The sequence below is a fragment of the Ochotona princeps genome, chromosome 12 (assembly GCF_030435755.1).
Source record: "Ochotona princeps isolate mOchPri1 chromosome 12, mOchPri1.hap1, whole genome shotgun sequence".
NCBI lineage: Eukaryota > Metazoa > Chordata > Mammalia > Lagomorpha > Ochotonidae > Ochotona > Ochotona princeps.
Window position 1 is genome coordinate 23598019 of NC_080843.1, and position 16783 is coordinate 23614801.

Below are 16783 nucleotides of genomic sequence, written 5' to 3' on the forward strand. Positions count from 1 at the left end.
AGACAGAAAGCACATAAATTACATGGATCAATTAACTAGTTGATTAGCTCCCTGGATTTCACTATACATTTCTGTCAGTTTGTCTACCAGCATGGTTTCCTTAGTAGCATGCTACATAGATCTGATAGTATGGGCATTTTACTTTAGAGTTTAAGCACTTGGAACACCCACATTTCATGTCCAGGAACCTAGACTGAGTCCCAGCTCTGCCCCCAATTCTAGATTACTGATAAAATGTATCTTGGGAGGCAGCAGGTGATGGCTAAAATAACTGGGTCGCTGACACCCATGTGAGAGACCTAGATTGGGTTTCTGGCTCACAGCTTCTGCCCTGGCACTTGCGAGCAAAGTATTAGGCTTGTAAAATGCTGAAAGAAAATTTTTGAGAAATTGGTGTTACTGTAAAGATCAGCTTAACTCCATCAGTGACCTCTGCTTGCTTGTCTGTCTTATGTGCACTCTGTTGCTGGACTTGTCTGTTCTCACGGTACTTCAGCTTTCTTCTATGGTTGGGGCTAACATTGATTTAAACTCAGAACCACAGTAATGATAATAATAATAAAAATCTTCGGGGAAAATACAGCCTCTTAAAATAGCAGTATGTTTGAAACTCTAAGCTAAAACCTGAAACAACAAGTTGCCAATATTTGGGAAGGAAATGTTTCCCTCTGCAGGCCTGAGTCCTCAAAGCTGATATACATCTCAGAAGGCAGCAGGTGGGCACCTGACACCCAGGTGGGAGACCCAGATGGAGTTCTGCGCTCTTGGGTTTTTTTGGTCCAGTTATTGCAAGCATTTGGGGACTGAACTGATAGAAAAATCTGTGCCTGTCTTTTTTTTCTGTCACTTTGTTTTCCAAATGAACAAAAGTAAATTAACACATTGTTGTGGTTGATTCTAATATGTGCAGCTACTAATGTCTCCTGGTCCTTTGTAGCATTTTATGCTTAATACATTAACTTAAACTTAATAAATTTACTCAATTGTAGTTATATTTTACAATGAAGGAAAAAAGAGAAGATAATAATAATTTTTTGTTGTTAACTTCTTAAGTACCTTCCTGCAAACAATTCTTGAATTCTTTAGAAAAGAAAAATGTCATTGAAAAGATGTTTAGAGCTTTTGAAAGAACTTTGGGGAAGAGAAGACATTTTGTATGGAGTTAGAATGTAAGGCTTCTGTTTATTGGCTCCAGAAGCAATTTCCTGAAAGAGTTTTCCTTGGTGATAACAGATTTTAACCTAGATATTTTATATCCTTTAGAGCTAACACTGCCATATTTCTCAGTCCAAATATGTCATTAACCTATACCAATCCTCAAAAAAACTCTCTGAGTTGACTTATTACCTATTATTGATAGAATAATGAAAAAAAAAGATAATGCTGGGTTCAATGACTGAATTTTTTATGCATTCTTTTGTGTCACTCTCCAACATGTTCCCCGTACGAAAATGTAAAAATGTTTTTATTAATAGTATATTGGAAGCACAAGCACTGACTTTGTATTTCAAAGTTGAAAGAAGATTGATGTCTTACATAGTTGCAAAATGCTAAAAATAAGTAGAGCTGAAATGAATTAGAGCCCAGTGCTCAGAAAGTCCAAGGAAAACCTTCAGATCAAAGGAGACTATAATTGAAAGGGTCCAAATAAGTATTTAAAACCACTCCTCCTTGGACTGGTAAGATTTCTGAATTTCAAATTGGCATTTTATGTTTGACAAGGTGACATTGTGTAAGAAATGTATTGTAAAATGCTGCTGTACAGTAGGAAAATGATTGAATGTAAATATTTCAAGCTGTGGACTACTGTTGAAATGTTATCATAAATCTTTGCCATTGTTTTAGGAGATAACTCTTCATGTATATTTGAGCTAACTTGACAGAGCTAGCTCTTGCAAGGAAAATCATCGGCTCATTTCTGCCTCTATCAAAACTACACTGATTGGCTCTCAAAAATCATTTTAGATCTTTACAGTTATCGCCCTGTGCCTACTAGTACATAAGTAAAGAGACCTTAACAGTTAAACTGTGAAATTAACCATCCTTCCATTCTTTATAGGTTTGGAAGGTTTACGGTTGCTGCCCTTCAGTCCAAAGTTGAACAATATGAACGTGAAACCAATCGCCTCAAGAAAGCCCTGGAACGAAGTGATAAGTATATAGAGGAACTGGAATCTCAAGTCACACAACTAAAACGTTCAAATGATGAAAAGGATATGATGGATTCTTTCTGCCAAGGAGTACTTTCTGCAGATGGCAAGAGGTGCAATGGTAATGAGGAGGATGTGGTGTCAAATAATCAATGTGACAGTGCCAGAAAGCAGCCTGGCTCATCCACCTTAAGTTCTTCTCACTTAGCCAAGCCCTCCATCAGCCAACTCTCTGACACCAGTTCTACCAGACAAGAAAGTAGCAGCAAGACAGAACTGAATTCTAAGAACAAAGAACTATATCAAAAACGGGTAGAAATAATGTTAGATGTGACAGATACAAACATGGATACTTACTTGGAAAGAGAGTGGGGTAAGAAACCTAGTGACTGTGTACCCTACAAAGATGAAGAACTTTATGATCTTCCAGCTGCTTGTACTCCTTTGTCTCTTAGTTGCCTTCAGCTTGATACTCCAGAAAATAGAGAGAGTTCAATGGTCAAGGCAGGAAGTTCCAGGAAGCACTCAAACCATCTCAGAAAATTGATATTTGATGATTTTTGTGATTCTCCAAGTGTTTGTAATAAAGATTCTTCAGAAGATGATGTAAGTAGAAGTGAAAATGAAAAGAAATCAGAATGTTTCAGTTCCCCAAAGACAGGATTTTGGGATTGTTGTTCCACAAGCTATGCTCAAAGCTTGGAATTTGAAAGATCAGAGGGGAATACAATAGGCAGTTCTGTTGGAGAAACATCTTCAAAACTGAGTGAGAAATCAGGCTCTTGTTTATCCAAGAAGTTAAATTCTATTCGCTCTTTTGAAATGAACCGGACACGGACATCCAGTGAAGCATCAATGGATGCTGCTTACCTTGACAAGATTTCTGAGTTGGATTCGATGATGTCAGAATCCGACAACAGTAAGAGCCCTTGTAATAACGGTTTTAAGTCAGCGGATTTGGATGGGCTGTCAAAGTCATCTCAAGACAGTGAATTTCTGGAAGAACCTGAGAAGTTGGAAGAAAGAACTAAGCTAAACCTTTCCAAATGTTCTCTGAGTACTGATCAGTTAGCAAATGGAAATGAATGGAAACCTGCTTCTTTTTTCCTCCTTTCTCCATCTGACCAAGAAATGAATGAAGATTTTTCACTCCATTCCACTTCTAATCCAGGAACTAATGAAATTAAACCACCCAATTGTTTGTTTCAGACAGAGTTTTCCCAGGGAGTTTTGTTAAGCAGCTCACATCGACTGTTTGATGATCAAAGGTTTGGATCATCTCTGTTTAAAATGTCCTCGGAGATGCACAGTCTTGGTAACCACCTCCAGTCACCTTGGTCTGCTTCCTTTGTACCTGAAAAGAGGAATAAAAATGTGAATCAGTCAACAAAAAGAAAAATCCAGAGCAGCCTTTCCAATGCCAGCCCCTCTAAAGCAACCAAAAGTTGACTCATTGGAAAGTTGTCCTTTGTGATTTTTGTCCTGAGAGGAATGTAAACCTTTTTAACGTTATTTTCCCCTTAAAGGAGCTCTTTATATTTTGAATTTTCTTAAGTCAGAATGGTGAATTAATCCATATCCAGAATACTTTGGTTCATTTTGAAAAGAGTTTGATGTTTTTATAATTAGTGATCTTAAGAAGAATTAAGAATTTTTTTTTATTTTTTTAATTAACATTAAGCTTACCCGGGTTGGATTTATTTTGTTTAGTTTTAAAAGACACAGAGGCTTGTTAAAGAGCTTAAGTTGTCTTCAGAACATGGATTTCTTAAATAAGTATAGTATTGTCTCCACACTGCTCATAAGGAAAACTGGGTTTTCCTATTGCAGAAATTATTTCATCTGACTCTTTTTATTTATGTTCAGTGTTGCCCCAACTTTTATGGAAGACCATGATGGAAAAAAAAAGCACTCTAACCTTAATTAACTCGATATTCATTTACTGTTTTTAAGATTTCATGTATATGTTTGCATTTTTTTAAAACTTCTGCTTTGTGTAGATTTTGTGAAAGCCTTCTGTTAGTATGAAAGAATACGTTTTAATATGAAAATGCTGTTGTGTCAGCCTAGACTTGCTCATCTTTTTATGTGTATGTAAACGTAGAAGTAGAGCATACTGTAGAGAAGACATGGAGCTGCTGGGTTTGGAGGAGCTTAAAATTGGCTTCTGCTGCAGGTATCCCTGTATGAAAGCACTCATTGCAATTGTGAGTCCACTCATATCCTGTGTGTGTGTGTGTGTGTGTGTGTGTGTGTGTGTGTGTGGTGATAAAGGTCTTGTTTGCATGTTACTGGTTGTTTTTTTTGTTTGTTTTTGGGAAACTGCATGCTAGCATTTTTGCCTGCTCTTTTCCATACTGTAAAGTTTCCGTTGGCTAAAAGAATAGCTTTAGTGTAAGACAAACATTTTTGTTTCATGGAAAGTGTTGAGGGGGAGGATAGGTAAAAGTTAAGCACAATCTTTAATTTAGGCTTTGAAAACAGGTATTCCAAAATGTTTGTTATGTTTAAAAATGAGTCTGTATGCTGATGAGCTGTTTATTGTGCACTGAACATTCTACTTTAATACTATATTGTTTTACATTAATTACTGCATGTTTTTCTATGTGAATTGAATAAAGAATGTCATAAGTGTTGCATTTCCTGATGTCTCAGGTACTGATTCTACCTATACTGGTAAACTTACTTTTTAATTGTCTGATCTACACCTGAGTTTGAAGCTGTGAGGAAAAAAAAAAAAAAAAAAAAAAAAAAGATTTTTTTTTTTACCTTTTTAAATGGTTTTTAAAAATCACAAGAATAGGAGCTGGCACCAAGGCTCAATAGCCTAATCCTCTATGCCCACATGCAAGGATCCCACATAGGAATTTGTTCTTGTCCAGGCTGCCCCCCCTTCCCATCCAGCTCCCTGTTTATGGCCTGAGAAACCAGTAGAGGATGGCCCAGCCATGGGACCCTGCACCCGTGTGGATGACCTTCTCACGTGGGACCCTGCACTTCCATATGGGAAGAGGCTGCTGGCTCCTGGCTTCAGATCAACTCAGCTCCAGCCACTGGAGCTATTTAGGGAATGAACCAGCAGATAGAAGATTTCTCTCTGTTTCTCCTTTTTCTCTATAGACCTGCTTTTCCAGTGGAAACAAATCTTAAAAAAACACACACACACAAGAATATAGTTCAATGCATGAGTAGATTAGTTGGAATTCAGGCTTCAGTTTCCTGAATAAAGTCTTGAAATACAGCTATACTCATTGATGACATGTTCTCTAACCAGTTTGGCACTGCAACAGCAGAGTTGATGAGTTGCCACAGATCATGTGGCTCACAAAGCCCAAAATATCACTATCTGGCTTGTGACAGATAGTGTGTGCACCCTTGTTAGACTCAGGAAACTGTGAAGATGAAACATCACTTATGATTTGGAGACATGCCCTTCGTTTGTCAAGTAACTAGCCAGAGAAAGCTCATTTAAAGCATAAATTTTTATCATGTATACTTTTAAATAATTGTTCATTATTTTACCTGATGAAGCTAGTGGATCCTTTATAGATATTAGCAGCTTAAATTCTTTTGATAATATGCTCATACATTAAAAAGCCAAAATGTAAAATTAAATTTGTTTCAGTCCCAGGGTAAAACTGAGGGTGTTATGTAGATTTTTTGTGTGTGTCCTACAAGAGTCATATGCTGAAACTAACTCCCAGGGTGATGGTAATAAAATGTGGAGTCTTTAGGAGGTGATTCAATTGTGAGGGCTCTTCCTTCATGAATGGAATCAGTATCTTCACAAAAGAGACCTCAGGAGTTCTCTTACCCCATCTTGCACAGTAAGGCACCATGTCTGAAACAAAGTGAACTCTTAACAAACATCAAATGTGTTAGCACCTTGATTCTCTACTGGTCTCCAGAAATGTGAGAGATTTATAATTACCCAATAAGAGATGTTTTATTATGGCAGCCCAAATTGACCCAGAAAAGGATTGAGCCTAATTCTATAAACGTGAATATATCTGTTTTTAATACAAAACTAACTGGCAATGCGATGGAAAAGTGGAATGTGCAGCCTGGTTTACCCATTCACTAACCAAAATGAAAGTACCTATCAGATTTTCTAGCTACCCTCCTTCCTTCCTTCCTGAAACAGTTACTTCATGCGTTTATTAAACCCATGTTGTGCCTGAGTTAAGGGAGTATCATACAGATTCTAAATCACATTCTCATTTATACTCTACTCTTTTATCTTCGCATGCCATGACAAATAGGATGTTTTCAGATTTTAAAATAGACATCTGTATTTACATTAAACAAAAATTTGTTGAGACCAAGTATTTTGTTAATGTGTTTCATTAAGTTTCTTTTTGAAACACCATGAACCAAATATTCTCAATTCACAGAAAAGCAATTGAAAATTATAGATCTCCAGTGAAATGGGGTAGAACCACATGTTGGAACCAGGTTTCTGCAGAATTTAGGCTGCTTCCCACTTCCATGAAGGAAGGTCATATTTGTAGACCCAAAGATGAATGGATGTGATACTTTACAAGGATATTTTGGCACTATTAGCATATCATTTTTTTTTTGACTGAAGCAGCATTCAAGTCTTGCCTAAGTTACTGGATCTGATTCTAAACAGGCTTGATGGTGGAAGCTGTATGTATGCCAACCTTAAAGGTTCAGGTTAACTGATATTCTGATGGATTTAACCTTCCCTAGTTGGTTTATGTCACTGCAAAGATGGGACTACTGATAAGCAGATCATTGACTTGTTTAATTTGAATTGAAGACAGTGAGAAGCACCTCCCATTTGCTGTTTCATTCCCAAAATACCTGCAATGGCTAAGTCAGCTGGGTACCAAACTCAAGTCTCTCATATGTATGGCAGGACTTGAGCCATCACTGCTTCCTGCTTCCAGCAGAAGCTACAGCTGGGAATGCAACCAAGGCACTAACAGTGTTAACATGAGCATCTTAATGCTAAGCCAAATGCTGGTATGGGAGTTTATGTTGACTGCTAGTCTTCTTAAAATGGTTTGGAACAGCAGGAAGCTAGAATTTGGTTATGACTTTAACATTTATCTTATTTTCAAAATCTTCATGTCACCCAAAAATGATGTCCCTTTTTTCTGTTATTGAATCCACTGACATAACAAAAAATGGCAGACTAAGGTTTCCAGTCTGTTTCAAATTTGTTTTCCTGTCCTTTCTTTGGTATTTACAGCTGAAGATGCAGTGGAACAAGGAACTACGTGTTTCAGGAACTTGAATGGTTTTCAGTTATTCAAAGTGCAATACAGGAACTGGATGTTCCCCCTCAGTTTTGTACCTGTGGATGACATTTGTAGAGATAATCAAATTAAGGGTTTATGTTGTGTGGCTTACTTTATTAGAAGGGTTTCCCAAAGTCTCATAAGATCTTGCATTGTGGGAGTCCTACCACATAGCATTTGCCTATCACGGTGTAACCTGATCCTTTTAATAACACTTGGCAGGGAGAAAAGCTTTTAAGCCGAGATCTCAGAGTGCACAGTGAACATTTATTGCCCAATTCTCGGAACCCCACTCAGCGAGGAAGCGTTTATTAAGATGCAGATTTCTTTTAAGAATCCATCTGGAGTTTTGATAGGATTGAAGCAGGTCAGAATTCCTTGAGGTAACAATTCCCCTTCTTTAAAACCTGGTAGATTCCTTGGTTCTGGATCCTTACAGAGAACAACTGTTCTCTAAGAAATAGTAGCTGAATTAATGAATGTATGGACGTGTGGGCTTTATATTGGTAACTGTGAGTGTAAAGGTCCTTTCATGGGGCAAGGAGCACGCTTATATATTTACTGAGATTGCTGAAATTAGGATTAGGAAAGAGTACACCTTGGGGTTAAAGAGATGCCCTGAGGAAATCCAGCAGCCTGAGGGAGGTGCCTACAGGGTCTTGAAGGATGAGTAAGAGTTCGGCGCGGTAGGAGGTGTCTCTGCCGGTACAGGGGTTCTGGGATGGGCAGATGTTTAGTGACCACTTAGAGGAGGTGGTGAAGGTACCGTTTCCTGTCGCCAGGAGTCCTGACTGGAACAGATTTCCTGGATTGCTCCTGCCAGAGTTTACAAGTTTGGCTCGGTTCTGCAGCAGCGAAATCCCGAGTCTCAAGGACTCGCCCTAACCGAAAGACAGGCAGCCTAACAACAAGCCAGTGGACTCCTGGGCGCTGGAGGATTTAAGAAGGTAGAGAGGCTAACCTTCCACCGGTCCCTTAAACCAAGGCTTGGCCCTCCAGGGGCTACCTCGCTTCCCCAGCAGGTGTTTGGGGTTAGCGGTTGGAATCTGGCATGCCAGCCTCTGCCCCGAGCCCCTAGGCGGAACTAGAGAACTCACCCGCCTGGATCCCGCAGCCAGCGCCTGCTCTCCCTTCCGCTCCCGCAGTCTCCCCGCCTGCCCGTCTCGTGAGAGGACCCGTGGGTTCCAGCCCTGCGCCCTCCTTCCCGTGTCCCTGGGGGCGGGGGGGGGGCTCTCTCCTCAGGTCCCTCCCGGTCAGCAGCCGAAAGGCCGACTCTGTGGTTTCCTTTCATTTTATCATTCGGCCAAACCTGGCGATTAAGGCGCGAAACCAACAAAGAGTTTTCTTCCCACCTTAACCTTGCACACAATCCTTTAACAAATTAATTAATCCTAATGAATTAACACTTCATTTATTTAAACGCGCTACAGTCCATGAATTAAATTTTCATGCAGTGATTAAAGGCTGTTAAAATATGCATGATTTCGTTAAAATTTTATAATAAATCAGGGCAATGTGTTACATGACAAGGCAACTATTTCCCAGTCCCTCGCAAGGGGCTTTGATATGTGCGAGCGGCAGGGAGGAGGGGCGGCTGGCTGGAGAGCGGTGGAGTCGGCGATGGGACCCTGCTCCACACTCCCGGCTCCCGGCCTTGTGGTTTCGTCCGCGGTTTCCAGACCCTCTGGGGGATCCTGCTCCCGGAGGCAGTTTGATGAGGAAGACCGGCGCCCGCCTCTTGCAAGAGCACTGGTGGGGGTTCCCGGGAGTCTCTCTCCCTGCTGTGTGTCTCCGCCAGCACAGCACCCAGCCTCGGGGCATGGGAGGTCCAGGATGGTGCGGCCGGCCTGCCGGCTAGGTGGGGCAAGAGAAAGCGACAGAGCTTCCAACTGGTTGGACAGTGTGGCTTGTTTCTTGTTGGTGCCTGAACTGAAACCTGGAAAGCCCTGTTCTGCCCGGCGCGCTCGCCCACCTTGGAGAGGGGCCAGGGTGAGCCGGGGTCGCCTCTGCTCCCTCCCCATGGGAGCCAACTCACAGGTGCCAAGCTATCCACAGGGACTGGGCAACGGGTCCTGCGAGCAGGAGGGCGTGGCTGAGCCTCTGTGAGGTCTAGCCCGAGGTGTCCTGCGTCTCCGTTAGGGTGTCTGCCGGGGGAGGTATCCATTAAGAGAAGAGAGCCAATGGATGGACACGGTCGTGTTTCTGTGTACTTCACGCCAACATTCAGGGAGCCCAGCCACCAACTTCCCGGAACGCATCATCCGGGACGCGGGGTCACCAGCGACATTTCGGGGCAGGGTGGTCCACAGGCAGAAAAGTTACACCCAACGCCAAGTCGTGTTTTGATTCAAAGGCCGAAACAAAGAGAAGAGTGCGTTTTCTACCGATTGAACCCCAAGTCCGGTGCTTCCTTGGGGACGCAGTGGGTGCGGGTGCCGGGCAGTGATGGCCAGGAGCGGGGACGATGGCTTCCAAGAAACCTCCCAGCCATAGCAAGTGCTAGCCCGTCTGACCGGGTCCTCCAGCTGGCCGTGGGGGGCACAGCCGCGGCCCTGGTCGTAGTTGACGGAGGTCAGCACATCAGTAGGTCGTACAAGCCCTGGCGCTATCCCCTGGGAGCAATGTGACCGAGGTGGGCGAGGTGGGCGAGGGGCGAAGCTGGGCCGGCAGGACCGTGGGGAGGCGGCCCCGGAGGGGACACGAGTAGCAAGCCGAGTCTCCGTGCTGTCTGTAAGCCCCGGGTTAGGCCTGTGGTTCCCACTGAATATACATAACAGCCTGAGAGGCCCTTACAGCCATTACCCCTGTGGGTCCGGGAGGCTTCCCCAACCCCAGCCCGGCTCCCTGGCGGCAAGCAACGTGGCATCCGATCCTGCAAGGAGCCCAGAGATGCTCCAGCTTCTGTCGCTAGGCCCCAAAGTGCCTGGGGGCCTGCAAGTGGGCTGGAATCCTGGACTCGGCAAAGAGCAGGGAGTGAGGTGGCTGGGGCGGTTGGTCTCCTGCCCAGACAGGAACAAACTCCACACTGGTCAAGTCAACATTTCCCAAGGACCGCCCCCCCCTCCCCGTGGCTAAATTCTAACACTTCAGATGGTTTTTGGTCCCTTGAGTGGGAATGAGGGTGGGGGGAAAGAGTGACTACAGAGTCTATCACCAACTTTGCCCTCCTCCAGGCTGGAAGAAGGAAGGCAGCATCAGACTGGGCAGCCCTGTCAGGCGCACAGGGCGCCTCACAGGCACAGCACACAAATCGCCCGTGGTGGCACACGGACCCTCCCCTTGTACCGTGCCTCAGCGGCGGCTCCTCTCTCCACTCAGGGAAGGGCTGTTTCCTGTGTTCTGGAAGGAGGTAATGCCAAAGGAAATGTGAAGGGAGGCCTGCCAAAGGAGGAGAAAATTAATTAATGAGGAAAAGAAATGTGTTTCTGATCCAGATGATAGACTCCCGGTCCCAGGGGGCGGAAATTCCTTAGAAATCAATAGTGGTGCATTCATTATCCCTCTCTTGATAAAATGCAAAGCTCTAAGACGGGGTGTGGGGAGAGGAGAGATCTGTGCTAGGCATTAAAGACGGGAGAGGAGGGGAGAAGGTAGAATGCCCAGGAACCTCTGCCAAGGCTCAGACTCTATGTGGGCATCATCAGCACAGGCAGTTGGGTGAGCTGATCCCAGGTCCTGGGGAGGTTCTAGTGGTTACAGCAGCTGCCTCACTCCATAGCCAGTGACTGAGCCACCAGCCCCACCCCAGGAATGTGTCGGGATAACTGTCCAGCCAACACCTGGCCCTAGTCCATTTTGAGTACCGCTCCCGTCTTCACACCTGTTATACTTGTTTCATAAATACGTTTCACCTGTGGCTTCCCTGGCCTCCCCAGGTACTCACCAGGCTGCCAAGCCTCCGGAGGGCAGGTGCCCATATTTTATAACTTTTCTTCTACACTGTCTTGCACTGGGTCAGTTTGGTAATCCACAAACATTTGAGCATGGAAAAAGCAGTAGCAAAGATATAAGGAAAGACATCTAAAAATAACTTTAAAATAATCATAGAACAATACACATAAAAACAAGTACTGCATTACCTGGAGAAAGCACACCCACCCTGCCCAGAATTCAGCTCTCTTGGGGATCTGCCTGCAATCCCAGCCAGTCCTGGCTGCATGAAATTCTTTGCTTTTTCCTCCTGGCCCTCTCCAATTGACTACTTCTCTTCCTTTCTCTACCCATGTATTGATTCATGATGGGATCTGGAGGTGGCCTAAATGGGCTCCCCGTTGGTGGGGAGGGCGGAGGAGGGAGGGAAGGGCAGGACTGTGCCCTTGGCCCTAGCATTTCTAGCTTAAATCTAAACAACCAAAGAGATATTCTGGAGAAACAACTGGCGTCACAGTGAGGTGAACAGGCATCCCTGCTGTCCAAAGACAGGTGAGCTAGGAAAAGAGTTCTTGACAAATGGTACAGCCTTGACTTCAGGCCAGGCCAGGCCTCCAGGTTGGGGCTATTGAAGGTCTCGCAAAGGTTGAAGAGGAAACTAAACTCCAGTTGGGTTACTTAGCAGCTCTTCATCTCTGCAGGTGCACTTGGCAGTATTTGTGTTTCTGGGCTATCCCTTCTAGTGTCTCTAAAGGCCAGACTTGCTGGAAGAGCAGTGGAGAACTCCAGGTGCTAGTGGTGCCACCAGCCATGCTCGGTCAACCCCACCCTCTGTCCCCACGGGAGAGCACGTGGACTGACTGCCAAGGGTGTCAGGAAGGATTAGGTTAAGCCTGCACACCCTGGTGTGAAGACAATCTGAGGACTCTCTCTTCCCCTCCAGCGCTGCCCGCCGCTCCTCTTCCATCCCCGGTGGAGCTAAAGTTGCATTTAGCGTTCCCAGAGGATCGCGTAATGAATGGAGAAGCGGCTCCTGCTCGCGCCAGCAAGTGAACATCCTTCTCCCTTCCCTCTAGGGTTCGAAAGGAAGGGAGGGGGTGGGAGGACGGGAAAGAACAAAAAGAACGCCGTGGTGACGCCTGTGGGCTCTTCTTGGAATCTGAGTAGGTTTGCTAAATACCGACTAAATTCATGCAAAGCTGAGATTAAATCCGCTGGAACGCAGTTTTAGGTTTATAGAGATGAGAGGTGTTCTTTGGTGGAAATGTGGACCTCCTTGGTGTGCGAGAGACCAGGCAGATTACTCATTTGATCCCTGTCTCCCATGAGCAGCCCCTTGCCGCTCTCCAGCTCTCTCTGGCAGATGTGATAACATCTGGGCGGTTATTATCACCCCGGGTAAGCATTGTGTCCCCGGAGACTCCAGAACTGTGGCTCCCAGGAGAAGCCCCTCATCCACCTGCCGCGGAAGAGCCATACAGCAGGCTGGCTAATTGATTTACTTTTCTCAAACTCTGATTTCACAGTCATTACCAAACAAGACAAAACAAAACAAAATTAAGGTTGGACTAGAGCTGGCGCCTGCTCTTTCAACTCAATTTGAATTAGTGATTTGATTCAGGCTTTCCTGTCAGTTACTTAATCCTGTCTTAGTATATTAAAGAGAAAAGTGTAAACAGAGGTAAGAAGCCAAGAGATGAAATGATGCTAAGGGAAAGAAAGTTCTCTTTCTTTGAAGTGTTCTGTTCTTCCTGGACTTTCCAGCACGTGTGTGTGAGTGAGCAAGCTAGGAGCAAAGGCTCCCAGCCGCACTCTACCCCCTATTTTCTCCTTTTGATTACTGAAAACCTCAGATCACCTGGAGCTCGTTTGAAATGTAGGTTTGTACATTTAAAGCAGACAAACAATACGAGCTACGCACCACCTCAACAGCCATTTCCGAGTAGAAAGCACAAGCTCCTGTAGCTCCTAAGTGGTTGTCACCGGCGGTGCCTGACACAGCTATATCCACAACAATAACAACAACAAAGTATGTGGAGGAAATTAAATTATACAGAAATCAATAGCGTCTGCCTGCTTCAAACAAACGTCTATCACCACTAGTATTCTCCGGGAATCTATTTATAAACCTTGATAGAAACAGGTTCTTGCAGCCCAAGACAGCACCTTCTGTATCTCCGTGTTGTTATGTTTCTGTGTATACAGAGGAATGCGCGGGCATAATTTAACATACAAATGCCCAGCTCTATGCATTATATAACAGCTTGTTAGGCATCCCGGAGAGGTGTACCTAAATAATGCGCATATATTCTGGGCGTGTGACGGGAAAGGGGTGGAGGGGAACCCACGGAGGGGCGTGCGCGCATCCTGTCTTTCCGCCTCGAAAAGTGCCTACCCTCAGACAATAGCTGGCCCTTCTGATCTTTCCAGACCCGCGATGGGAAAGGTGAGGCATTCAGTGCGCATGCCCGGGCAGCCACAGGTGCATCACCTGCGCTGTCCTTGCCGGTGGTCACTGTAAGAGTGGCTCCCACGCGCCGGTCACCGCCGGTGGAGCGCGCGCGCGCGCGCAGACGCACCGCGCGGCCGAACGGGGAGAGCGCGCGCCAGACCGACGGCGGAGACAGCTGACGCCTGTCAGCGCGGCGGGGCCGCGAGCTCTCGCGAGAGCTCCGCGGGCCGGCCGCGAGAAGTGGGGCTCAGGTGTAAGAGGAGCGCTTCCCGTCGGCGCGCCGGGCTAGAGCTCTCGGAGCAGCAGGGACGGGAGGCCGGCGCGCGGCGCGCTGCGCGGGCGGACGGAGCCTCGGGCGGCGGCCGGAGCAGCGAGCCGCCCGCTGCGCGGTTGTCGCCGCCGCCGCCTCGGAAGGGAGGCCGGGGGAGCCTGCGTGCGCACTTTTGCAGCGGACTTTGGAGTGTTTGTGGATTTACATACCAAGTCGCCAAGATGATGTCCATGAACAGCAAGCAGCCTCACTTTGCCATGCATCCCACCCTCCCTGAGCACAAGTACCCGTCGCTGCACTCCAGTTCCGAAGCCATCCGGCGGGCCTGCCTGCCCACGCCGCCGGTAAGCGCCCGCGCGCCCGCGGCCCTCTCCCCCTGGCCGGGACGCTGCATGTCGGGTGCTGCTCCGGACAGCTCTGGGTGCGGGGGACTCTGTGGGCTGGGGTGTGTGTGTAGGGGGGTGTTGATAGAGGAATCCCACTGTGAGGCGTGTTGTGTCCCCACCCTGCCTTTGCGATGTCTTCGTGTCAGGCACCCGTGACTGGAGCGGGGAGCTCTTGGGGCCTCGGTTCCGGACTTGCCTCCACTCTCTCTGTGTATCTCACGCCTCCAGACGGCGGTTTCTGTGTGCTTGGGGGGTGTGCACGGGTCCCCAGCTGCGAGTTACATCTCCATTTCTTGTTCTTCTCCCCCTCCTTTTTCGTCTCCTGTAACCCCCGTCTGTCCCCGGAATGTGTTCCTGTGGCCCCTCTCTGCACATCCCGGCCCCTCTGTGTTGCCCCCATTCCATTCTGCCCGCTGTTCCACTCGTCTCGCTGTTACTTTGGTGGCTTTGTGTTTGCCTTCCGCCTGTTGTGCTCTCTGGCGTGTGTGTGTGTGTGTGTGTGTGTGTGTTGTTTTTGTTTGTGTTTTTTGGTTTTTGTTTTTTGGTTTTGGTTTGGTTTGTGTCGCCTGCAGCTGCAGAGCAACCTCTTCGCCAGCCTGGACGAGACGCTGCTGGCGCGGGCCGAGGCGCTGGCTGCTGTGGACATCGCCGTGTCCCAGGGCAAGAGCCACCCTTTCAAGCCGGATGCCACGTACCACACGATGAACAGCGTGCCCTGCACATCCACGTCCACCGTGCCGCTGGCGCACCATCACCACCACCACCACCACCACCAGGCGCTCGAGCCGGGCGACCTGCTGGACCACATTTCCTCGCCGTCGCTGGCGCTTATGGCTGGCGCTGGTGGCGCAGGCGCGGCGGGCGCTGGTGGCGGCGCCCACGACGGCCCGGGGGGCGGCCCTGGCGGCGGTGGCCCCGGGGGCGGTGGCCCTGGCGGCGGTGGCCCCGGGGGCGGGGGTGGTGGCGGCCCCGGGGGCGGTGGCCCAGGCGGTGGCGGTCCCGGCGGTGGCCCGGGCAGCGCGCTGCTGGGCGGCTCGGCCCACCCACACCCGCACATGCACGGCCTGGGCCACCTGTCGCACCCGGCGGCCGCTGCCGCCATGAACATGCCGTCTGGGCTGCCGCACCCCGGGCTGGTGGCGGCCGCAGCGCACCACGGCGCGGCAGCAGCAGCAGCGGCGGCAGCGGCCGGGCAGGTGGCTGCTGCTTCGGCTGCGGCAGCCGTGGTGGGCGCAGCGGGCCTGGCGTCCATCTGCGACTCAGACACGGACCCGCGCGAGCTCGAGGCGTTCGCTGAACGCTTCAAGCAGAGGCGCATCAAGCTGGGTGTGACGCAGGCCGACGTGGGCTCGGCACTGGCCAACCTCAAGATCCCGGGCGTGGGCTCTCTCAGCCAGAGCACCATCTGCAGGTTTGAGTCGCTTACACTGTCGCACAACAACATGATCGCGCTTAAGCCCATCCTGCAGGCTTGGCTCGAGGAGGCCGAGGGCGCACAGCGGGAGAAAATGAACAAGCCTGAGCTCTTCAACGGTGGCGAGAAGAAGCGCAAGCGGACTTCCATCGCTGCCCCGGAGAAGCGCTCCCTCGAGGCCTACTTCGCCGTGCAGCCCCGGCCCTCGTCTGAGAAGATCGCTGCCATTGCTGAGAAACTGGACCTTAAAAAGAATGTGGTTCGGGTGTGGTTTTGCAACCAGAGACAGAAGCAGAAGCGGATGAAATTCTCCGCCACTTACTGAAGGAGGGAGCAGCGGGTGGGGAGGCACGGCCCGCTTGGTGGGGATAACCCACTGTACTGATGCTCTGGGAAGTGTCCCTTATCCTGCTTGCGACTAGGGGCGCGCCCCTCTCCTCTGCCTGCTGCCTTTCCTGTATCCCAGCCTAGAGGTTAGAGGCAGGAGGTGGAGAAAAGAGAGGCCGGAGGGTGCGGAGGGTGATGGGGTATGGGGGAAAAGAAAGCCGACGCTGGACATGGGTTTCAGAGGAGCAGGATGGTTCTGGGGGTCGGGTGGGGGGAGACCGGGAAGGGTAGGGAAGTGGACTGTTTTTGACCAGAGACATTTGTCCGAATCTCTCCTGGGACCAAGAAACCATGTACAAAAAACAAACAACAAAAATCAAAACCCACAAACCTACCAGTCATCCAAAAAAAAAAAAATGCTAGACAAATAAAGACAAGCTAAAACAAAGCAGAACAAACACAAAGGAAAAGTGCTTTAGAAATTTAACTCCGGAGAGTCGCAATCTGCAGCTTCATTTACCCAAGAAAGAGTAAAGGCACCATTGACTACCACCGCCCCAACCCTGCACTCCCAAGCGGAGTCAAAAACCAAATGAATCGGAAGGTGAAATTCTGGGAAGCCAAGCTAGTGGTTCTGTCTGCGTGT

At 47.9% G+C, this 16783-nt stretch overlaps 2 protein-coding genes and 1 long non-coding RNA gene across 3 annotated transcripts in view; 2 read left to right on the plus strand and 1 right to left on the minus strand.

The window, feature by feature from the left end:
• The window catches only part of OBI1 (ORC ubiquitin ligase 1), a 37136-nt gene extending 32690 nt beyond the window's left edge, over positions 1–4446 (plus strand). The window contains exon 6 of the mRNA XM_004577414.4: positions 2060–4446. Coding sequence (XP_004577471.2) covers positions 2060–3599 — 1540 coding nt within the window. The 3' untranslated portion in view covers positions 3600–4446. The remainder of the gene's footprint in view (positions 1–2059) is intronic.
• Positions 4447–10685: 6239 nt separating this feature from the next.
• On the minus strand, positions 10686–13864 carry LOC131481532 (uncharacterized). Its single transcript, XR_009246366.1, has 3 exons — positions 13683–13864; positions 11301–11437; positions 10686–10795 (listed from the first exon to the last, which is right to left on the minus strand). It is a non-coding gene; the product is annotated as an uncharacterized LOC131481532 (long non-coding RNA).
• Positions 13865–14062: 198 nt separating this feature from the next.
• On the plus strand, positions 14063–16135 carry POU4F1 (POU class 4 homeobox 1). The gene is made up of 2 exons (XM_058670586.1): positions 14063–14354; positions 14969–16135. Exons 1-2 carry the CDS (start codon positions 14232–14234, stop codon positions 16133–16135), a joined length of 1290 nt encoding a protein of 429 aa, XP_058526569.1. The 5' UTR covers positions 14063–14231.
• Positions 16136–16783: the final 648 nt, after the last annotated feature.

Bases quoted from the DNA above. Each gene is read 5' to 3' on its own strand.
- POU4F1 (XM_058670586.1), top strand. From the start codon at position 14,232: ATGATGTCCATGAACAGCAAGCAGCCTCACTTTGCCATGCATCCCACC. The intron at 14,355-14,968 runs GTAAGCGCCCGC...TGTCGCCTGCAG, and splicing joins CCTGCCTGCCCACGCCGCCG to CTGCAGAGCAACCTCTTCGC.